This window comes from Nothobranchius furzeri, chromosome 13 (assembly GCF_043380555.1).
Source record: "Nothobranchius furzeri strain GRZ-AD chromosome 13, NfurGRZ-RIMD1, whole genome shotgun sequence".
Classification (NCBI taxonomy): Eukaryota; Metazoa; Chordata; class Actinopteri; order Cyprinodontiformes; family Nothobranchiidae; genus Nothobranchius; species Nothobranchius furzeri.
The window spans coordinates 56,258,265-56,267,865 of record NC_091753.1 but is presented as its reverse complement, the minus strand read 5'-3'; the positions used below and the strand labels follow the sequence as shown (position 1 = coordinate 56,267,865).

Sequence of the window (9,601 nt, the reverse complement as noted above, 5' to 3'; positions counted from 1 at the left end):
AACAAGGAAAATCTCTGGCTCTCACAGACCTGTAACGTCTTCTTTAAGAAGCTTTTCTGTCCTCCACTCGTTACCTGTATTAATGGCACCTGTTTGAACTCATTATCTGTATAAAAGACACCTGTCCACAGCCTCAAACAGTCAGACTCCAAACTCCACTATGGCCAAGACCAAAGAGCTTTCGAAGGAAACAGGAAAAGAATTGTAGACCTGCACCAGACTGGGAAGAGTGAATCTACAATAGGCAAGCAGCTTGGTGTGAAAAAATCAACTGTGGGAACAATTATCAGAAAATGGAAGACATACAAGACCACTGATAATCTCCCTTGATCTGGGGCTCCACGCAAGATCTCATCCCGTGGGGTAAAAATGATCATGAGAACGGTGAGCAAGGATCCCAGAACCACACGGAGGGACCTGGTGAATGACCTGCAGAGAGCTGGGACCACAGTAACAAAGGTCACCATCAGTAACACACTACAACGGCAGGGAATCCAATCCTGCAGCGCCAGACGTGTTCCGCTGCTGAAGCCAGTGCATGTCCAGGCCCGTCTGAAGTTTGCCAGAGAGCACATGGATGATACAGCAGAGGATTGGGAGAATGTCATGTGGTCAGATGAAACCAAAGTAGAACTTTTTGGTATAAACTCAACTCGTCGTGTTTGGAGGAAGAAGAATACTGAGTTGCATCCCAAGAACACCATACCTACTGTGAAGCATGGGGGTGGGAACATCATGCTTTGGGGCTGTTTTTCTGCTAAGGGGACAGGACGACTGGTCCGTGTTAAGGACAGAATGAATGGGGCCATGTATCGTGAGATTCTGAGCCCAAACCTCCTTCCATCAGTGAGACCTTTGAAGATGAAACGTGGCTGGGTCTTCCAACACGACAATGATCCCAAACACACCGCCCGGGCAACAAAGGAGTGGCTCCGTAAGAAGCATTTGAAAGTCCTGGAGTGGCCTAGCCAGTCTCCAGACCTCAACCCCATAGAAAATCTGTGGAAGGATTCGAAAGTCCGTGTTGCTCGGCGACAGCCCCAAAACATCACTGCTCTCGAGAAGATCTGCATGGAGGAATGGGCCAAAATACCAGCTACTGTGTGTGCAAAGCTGGTAAAGACCTATAGTAATCGTTTGACCTCTGTTATTGCCAACAAAGGTTATGTTACAAAGTATTGAGTTGAATTTTTGTTATTGACCAAATACTTATTTTCCACCCTGATTTACAAATAAATTCTTTAAAAGTCCTGCCATGTGAATTCATGGATTTTTTTCACATTCTGTCTCTCACAGTTGAAGTGCACCTATGATGTAAATTACTGACCTCTGTCATCATTTTAAGTGGGAGAACTTGCACAATCGGTGGCTGACTAAATACTTTTTTGCCCCACTGTAGATAGATGGATAGATGGATAGATGGATGGATAGGACAGCTGGAGTTTAGGTTAGTGTGGATGACGTCAGTCAGTGTTCTCGGGGTGTGTTTGTTTGTGAGAGGAAACGGCTGGTTGGATGGGCGGGGTCTGAGGACAGACGTAGGGAAGCCTAGGAAAAACGTCCTGATCCTGCCGCTGCTGCGCACTCTCCCAGAGTCGAACCGAACACACGGACCGACACTGACAGGCGGACATACCGGACCACGAAGGACGGAGAGGATGGACCGGAGGAACGGCCGTCCGTAGCGCTCTCTGTTCGGGTTCGGGACTCCAGGATGAGCGTAGCGCTGCAGGACCTCCGGAACACCGTGAGTCTCCCTTTCTATCTATTTCTCACACACACACACACACACACACACACACACACACACACACACACACACACACACGCTGCACCGTTGCTGGCACCTACGGCCGCGCGACCACTGAAGCCCACGCGCTGCTGTGGTCTCACGTGCATCGCTGATGCTGATCAGCTGTCAGTGACTGTGATTGATCCACGGAGGTTTGCGCAGCAGCTTCCGGTTTGAAATCAGCTGACTGCTGCTGATGTCATTGATCAAACAGGCTGATCAGGTCTAATGTGTGGAACAAAACCCTGCAGCTGTTTGACCTTTGGAAGCCTGTTGCTGGAGATTCTGACCCACATCTGTCAGAACACCAGGTCCAGCTCTTGGTACCACATCACAGAATTAGACAGGAACAAAGGGCCGGATCCGGTTCTGATGGGATTATGTTGGTGGTAGAAAGAGGACATAAAACAACCTGTAGTTTATCTGCAGAGTTCAGATCCAGAAGTGTCCTGGTACTGAGCCATGTGGTGCACCACCACAAACCCAAATCCAAGCCTCTGGTTCTGGTTTCAGATGGTGCAATAATTAACCCCCATCATCATCATCATCACGAGTCTCACTCTATATCAGATAAATAAATCCACCTCATAAACGTCACCTGGTTGTTCCCTAAAGCTTACGAGATGTTCCGGTGAAGCGGAGCACAGAGCGGTAAAGTCTCAGTTTAGATTTTACCAGGTGACCTTAAACGCACCACAAAGATTCAAGTTCCATTTGAGTCCTTTTGGATCATCAGCACTCCGGATGGTCTGTGAGGGGGAAGTGAAGATCCAGCAGGACACACCTGGCAGAGAATGAGTCAGACAGCCAGCCAGTTTGTTTGTTTGTTTATGTTTATGTTTATGTATTTAGCAGATGCTTTCGTCCAAAGCGACTTACAGGTGATAACGAAGCCAGCAGGTTGCCCGTGAGGCTAACAACAAACACTATTCAGTCAACCGTAGGTGGGGTGTGCAGTAGAGAGGGGGGCGGGTGCTGGGAGGGTCCTAGTCTCTGAAGAGCTGGGTCTTCAGGAGTCTCCTGAAAATCGACAAGGAAGCCCGGTTCTAGAAGTGCTCGGTAGGTCATTCCACATCTGTGGAACAACACATGAAAAGAGTTTGTTTGTTTGTTTGTTTGTTTGCTTGTTTGTTTGTTTCTGTTCTACTAAACAAGTTTAAGAAAAAGTAATGATTTAACAAATAACTCAGATTACTTTCAGGTTGAGTCCAGTCTGAAATCCTCGGAACCAGGAGAATCGGAACCAGTGTTTTCTTTGTGACTGTCGTTGATCTGCAACAGGTTTCAGTCACATAACGTAAAGAACCTCCAACAGCGTGATGTTCTGAATCAGAGCTGCTGATGAGCGAGTCTGGATCGGCTCGGTTTTCTCCAGAATTCAGCACATCCCATCTGGACCTGAGATGTTTTATTAAAGTTCTTTTTTTTTCTGGTTTTAATGGATAGAACCCGACAGGTCCTTTACTTTTCTAGCATATCAGCAGCTCTGACTCGAATAAGTTCTTCTACTGGGTGGGACCACAGAACCAGCAGCCGCTGACAACACACTGTAACACTCATAAACCCAGTACTCATCTGCAGGTTGCTCCAGGTTCTGATTACTGTCTCATTAGAACCCAAATGGGTCAGCGCCTCAAAGGAAATTAGACATGAAGTTCTTAATGTTCGCAGGAAGTAACAAGAAAGGGTTTCAGTCCTCTGAGTTCAGCATGTTTAACGGTTGGTTCCAGAACCTGAGGAGACAAGCTCAGGGGCCAGAACACCCTCACGAACGGGTCAGCATGTTCCGCTTATAACCATGATCAGCCTCGGCTCTCAGAAGAACAGATGTTGGACCCATCCGAACCTTCAGAACAAACGGACCGACAGGAAGCAGGAAGATGTCCTTATAAGGCCTGAAGCGTTTCTGATCTGCTGATGAAAAAATCTCTGAAACGACCGCTTCTTCTGAACTTCAAAGATTTTGCAAATCAGGATTTAAAAAATCTGTTTTTCTGTTTTAGTGAAATAATCCCACAGTTTAACAGTCGGTGATGTAATCTGGACCTGATCAGAGACGGCCCAGGTTCATTCATTCACATTCTCATTTCAAGAGAGGCTCTTTTAGACGCCAAGAATGAACACATGACTAAATAAACACAATCGGACAAACATAATTCATTAGCTTTAGATCAATCAATCAATCAATCAATCAATCAATCAATCAATCAATCAATACTTTATTAATCCCAGAGGGAAATTAGAGACACTTAAACATGAAACAATTTAAAAGCACGTTTTTAAGAACGTTTCTGGAGAACCTTTAAAGAACCCAAACGGAATCAAAGTGGACTGGTTCAAATCCAGGTTCTGAGTCTCGTTCTTCGTCTTTAATAAACTCTTACAGCCGGACAAACAGACCGGACCGTCCCACCAGAACCAGGTCTCTGGTTCTGAGAACCTGCAGGTTCAAATCCAAAAAGGTTGCGTGTGTGTGTGTGTGTGTGTGTGTGTGTGTGTGTGTGTGTGTGTGTGTGTGTGTGTGTGTGTGTGTGTGTGTGTGTGTGTGTGTGTGTGTGTGTGTGTGTGTGTGTGTGTGTGTGTGTGTGGGATGGGCTTTACCATTTCCTGTCTGCAGCTGTGACTTCCTGTCTTAAGACGCCCAGTTTCCATCTGAGCAGCAAAACAAGCCTAAAACCAACCGATGCCCACCTCCGTCCTCCTCCTGCTGCTACTCATCCTCCATCTTTGTCTTGCTCCTCCTTCATCCTTCTCTCCTTCCTCCTCATCCTGCCACTTTTTCCTCCTCCTCCTCCTTCAAAGCCCATCATCCTCCCTCTCCTGCTGCTCCTGCAGCATCTTCTAGGCTCTGAAAACAAAAACAAAAATCTGCAGTTTAGCTTGAAGCAACAATGTTCATAAGGAGGAAACCCTTGTGGCAGACTGGTTCTGTTTGAGCCTTCGCTGCGGCAGTAATAAGTTCTGATTTACCATCGGGTCGGGTCAGGAGGTTAATGTGTTGTGTGGGGGGGGTGCGGTATTCCCTGGTTCCTGCTAATTAAAGCTTTTGTTCCCAACAGGAAATGAAACTTCCTGCAGTAAAGCTCTATGAGCCTAAAACTGTTTGGATCAGAACCAGAAGAACAAACCGTCTGACTCTGAGACAAACTTTGTGGCTAAAGTTATTTCTTTTGTGAATTGTTGCACAGCAGCTGGTTCTGGTTCTGAAGCTTCTCCATGCAACCAGAACCTGTGAGAAAAGAAAAGGGTCTCTCTGACTGATTAAAACCTGAAGCAGCTGCTGAAGCCTGTGGGAAGTAACGGTGCATTCTGGGTAACTGGGCGTGTCGTCTGTCTGAATGTGGTTTTCTCTGGAAGATCAGGTGTGTTCAGCAGGTGTCTGGTTTAACTGGTCTGGGACGACCCGGTTGAGCCTGTTGCTTCTTTTGGCTTCTCCATGACTCTGATGGTTTCCACTCAAGTTTTAATAAAACTTGACGGCGGGGCGACGGTGGCACAGGAGTTAAGTGCTCGCCTCGCAATCCGAAGGTTGCAGGTTCGAGACCCGCTCAGTCTGTCGCTGTCGTTGTGTCCTTGGGCAAGACACTTAACCCACCTTGCCTGCTGGTGGTGGTCGGAGGGACCGGTGGCGCCAGTGCTCGGCAGCCTCGCCTCTGTCAGTGCGCCCCAGGGCAGCTGTGGCTACATCGTAGCTCATCCCCGCCAGTGTGTGAATGGGTGAATGACTGGCTGTGTTGTAAAGCGCCTTGGGGGGTTCCAGGACTCTAGAAGGCGCTGTATCAAATACAGGCCATTTACCATTTAAAAGGACTTCCAAAAACATCTGATTTATCTGCGACAGCTGAGAGACGCCTGAGGTCCGCGATGCTCAGACACATCAGACACATGAGAGACACCCAAGAGATTCCTTTGAGACACTGGAAATACACCGAAGAGACAGCTGAGACATTTAGACACCTTGGAGACACCTGAGCGATACCTGGAACAGCAGTCGCTCAGGAGGTAGAGCAGGTTGTACAGTAATCAGAAGGTTGCCGGTTCGATCCCGGCTCCCACCAGAGAATGCTGTTGTTGTGTCCTTGGGCAAGACTCTTACCTGGATCGCCTGCTGGTGGTGGTCGGAGGGACCGGTGGCGCTTGTGTATGGCAGGCCTCGCCTCTGTCAGTGCGTCCCATAGGTCATCATCACCAGTTTGCGAATGGGTGGATGACTGATTGTGTTGTGAAACACCAAAAGGCCATTTACCTGACTCATCTGACATTCAGCTGTGCTGCATCTAACTGGTACGAAATATTTTGAAATGGATTAATTATTTGTTCCGCAAGGATCATGTATATATAATTTAAAAAAAGGAGTGGCCCAAAAACGGAGCCTTGTGGTACCCCACAGAGTAGATCAGTAGAACCTGATATGCTTTGGTTGATACAGACACTGAAACGGTTTCCTAAAGGGATAAAAGAAGAAACGGAGGGTGTTTGAGCTGCTCGTCTAATGGCCACTGCTCAGAAACATCCGGATTGTTCCACCCAGTAAGGAACCTTTTGAGTCGGCCCAAACCTTCCAGGTCTCAGAGTCTCGGGTCAGGCAGCAGAGGCTGAGAGGGGACAAAAGAGCAAACAGACAGATGTTATATAAGTTGTAGTCAACTCAATGAGAGCTGAATGGAGATGATGCACACACATTATCTAATTACACACACACACACACACACACACACACACACACACACACATACATACACACACACACACACACACACACACACACACACACACACACAATGTTGTCAAGCTCCATGGGGAGACATAACACTCACTCCCGTTTCCTGGCAACCCGATCCCTGACCCTCCCACCTCCCCCTCTCTGTGCGTCATCAATTAAAGAGGACAGAGCAGGGCGAGAGACACCGATGGAGAGAGGGAAAGAGAGAGAGACAGACAGGTTTCAGCTCAGGTCCTGTGGAAGGAAACAGTTGGAAACCTTTAGTTTCCCGCAGGACACACACACACACTACAGATGGTCAGGTGTGTGTGTGTGTGTGTGTGTGTGTGTGTGTCCTGGAAAGCATCACACACATGAGCCAACAACAGGTATCAGAGGAAGTTCAGCTCCCCGCGCTGATGTTTCCTCATGCTGACATCACACCTCACCTAGTTTTCAGTCTGCTGCTTTTAGTTTACACAAACAACTTCACACAAAACATTCTGTAAAACATTCAACCTCGGATCATCACAGACCGAAAGCTGCTGCTCCGTTGGCTCCATCCAGGTGGAACCAGAACCTGCCTGATCTGGGTTCTGTCTGTCTGCAGATGTCCAGCTACAAGAGAGCAACGCTGGAAGAGGAGGAGGGCTCGGATACTCCAGCTGAGGCGGCCTCATCTCCTGACAGAGTGGAGGTCAGTGAATGCTACACACACACACACACACACACACGCACGCACGCACGCACACACGCACACACACACACACACACACCAGGAGAGAGCTTGATCTGAGACGATTACAGTCCAGACAGAGTTCTGACCCTGGGGGGGTTTCAGTGTGGCCCCCGTTCAGAGAGGACAAGCAGGAGGTCTGGAGCTCAGCCTGCAGGTTCTGAGTGGTTCTGAGAACAAACAAGACCGCAGGTTTTACTTTCAGAACCAGCAGAATCTCTCAGACCCAAAAAAACATGATCACAAATTCAGAACTGAACTTCATCCGAGTTTCACTGAAACACTGATGGTCTGGAGGACGCTTCAGGTCTGGTCTGGACAATTTGGACACTTTTATGTGTCTCAGGTGGGCTTCAGGAAGGGGGGTGTGGACATCCTGGGCCGGCGGACTCAGCTGGAAGTTCTGCTCTCGGTCATGCTGCTGGCCGCCCTGCTGGCGCTGCTCGCCTGTCTGGTGGCTCTGGGGCTCGGATTCAGCTCAGGTAACCCTGCTTCTGCTCCGCTGTTCCTCGATTTGTCCCACCGTCCTCATTTCTTGTCTTACCTCCAACCTGTCAACACGTTTTTTTTTTCAGATAGTGGGCGTGGCCTGTGCCTGTCAGAGGCATGCGTCACTGTGGCGAGTCAGATCGTGGAGGCGATGGACCGCAGCGCAGACCCATGTCAGGACTTCCACCAGTTCGCCTGTGGGGGCTGGATGAGGAAGAACCCGCTGCCAGATGGACGCTCACGCTGGTCCACCTTCAACAGCATCTGGGAGCAGAACCAGGCTCTGCTCAAACACCTGCTGGGTAGGGAGGGGGGAGGAGCTGGAGGATAGGGTGAGGACCGCTTCTTCGGTTCTTACTGGTCTCGTTCTCCACAGAGAACGGAACGTTTAACGGCAGCAGCGAAGCCGAGAGGAAGACTCAGTCCTACTACCTGTCCTGCCTCAACACCCAAAGGATCGAAGACCTGGGAGCCCAGCCTCTCGTGGACCTCATCACCAAGGTAACGCCATCTCCGTAGCAACTACACTTCTACCACTCCCGGTCCCTTCAGTGTGAAAGGCTTCAAGAAATGTGTTCCTAAGATCCAAACATGCAGTCGGCTTCATCAGAACATGATCTCCGGCTCTCACTGGAGAGGTCCACAGCCGAGTGGGAGGCAGCTGGGATGAGGATCAGCCCCTCTGAACCTGAGACCATGGTCTTGAGTCAGAAAAGGGTAGAATGCCTTCTCCAGGCCAGGGACGAGGTCCTGCCCCAAGTGGAGGAGTTTAGGTATCTCGGGGTCTTGTTCACGAGTGAGGGAACGATGGAGCGTGAGAGCGGCCAAAATTCATTTCCTCCGCAGGGTGGCTGGGCTCTCCCTTAGAGATAGGATGAGAAACTCGGTCATCCGGGAGGGGCTTGGAGTAGACCGGCTGCTGGAGAGGAGCCAGTTGAGGTGGCTCAGGCATCTGGTTGGGACGCCTCCCTGGTGAAGATATCCAGACACGTCCAAGTAGGAGGAGACCTAAAGGTAGACCCAGGACACGGTGGAGGGACGATGTCTCTCACCTGGCCAGGGAACGCCTTGGGGTTCCCCCGGAGGAGCCGGCCCAAGTGGCTGTGGAGAGGGAAGTCTGGGCCTCTCGCCGTAGGCTGCTGCCCCCGCGACCCGACGACCGATAAGCGTCCGAAAATTGATGGACATTCAGAAATAACTTCTTTAAAAGTCAGAAGGAAACCAGAGTCCACCTGCTGGTCCAGCAGAACCCCCTTGTGGGGCCAGAGTTCTTAGTAGAGCCCCATTGTTATTTCACATGGTTCTGGTTCTGGACGGCTTTTCTTTAGCCTGGCCTGGTCCAGGTTGGTCTGGACTCTTGTGGAGGATTGTAGAACCCAGCTAATCCTGAAGCTGCTGGTTCCTGTGGAATCTGTGATGTTGGATTCGGGTTTTAAGATCTTTTCTGAACTTGTGGTTCATCTGCAGATTGGTGGCTGGAACATGACAGGTCCATGGGACAAGGACAACCTCATGGAGGTTCTGAAGATGGTGTCGGGTCTGTACAGAGCTCAGCCGTTCTTCAGTGTTGTAGTCGGTGCTGATCCCAAGAACTCCAATAGTAACATCATTCAGGTAATCCACAGAGCCCCGCCCCAGGTGGATCTGAGTCACCTGAGATGATCTGATATCTCCTCTGCAGGTGGACCAATCAGGACTCTTTCTGCCATCAAGGGACTATTACTTGAACAAGACGGCCAATGAGAAGGTGAGACTACATCATCCAGGTGTGTTCGTTTGAGACCGGGTGGATGAAATTATTCAAGTCTGGACTCTGATCTGCAGGTGCTGATGGCGTACCTGGACTACATGGTGGAGTTGGGTATGCTTCTGGGGGGTGAGA

General features: G+C 49.5%; 1 protein-coding gene across 1 annotated transcript in view; it reads left to right on the top strand.

Moving 5' to 3' along the window:
- The first annotated feature begins 1,508 nt into the window (after nucleotides 1-1,508).
- The window catches only part of ece2b (endothelin converting enzyme 2b), a 21,758-nt gene continuing 13,665 nt past the window's right edge, over nucleotides 1,509-9,601 (top strand). The window contains exons 1-8 of the mRNA XM_070543646.1: nucleotides 1,509-1,747; nucleotides 7,105-7,191; nucleotides 7,577-7,712; nucleotides 7,806-8,021; nucleotides 8,096-8,220; nucleotides 9,187-9,333; nucleotides 9,401-9,466; nucleotides 9,544-9,601. The exon at nucleotides 9,544-9,601 is cut by the window's right edge and continues 131 nt beyond it. Coding sequence (XP_070399747.1) covers nucleotides 1,715-1,747; nucleotides 7,105-7,191; nucleotides 7,577-7,712; nucleotides 7,806-8,021; nucleotides 8,096-8,220; nucleotides 9,187-9,333; nucleotides 9,401-9,466; nucleotides 9,544-9,601 — 868 coding nt within the window. The 5' untranslated portion in view covers nucleotides 1,509-1,714. The remainder of the gene's footprint in view (nucleotides 1,748-7,104; nucleotides 7,192-7,576; nucleotides 7,713-7,805; nucleotides 8,022-8,095; nucleotides 8,221-9,186; nucleotides 9,334-9,400; nucleotides 9,467-9,543) is intronic.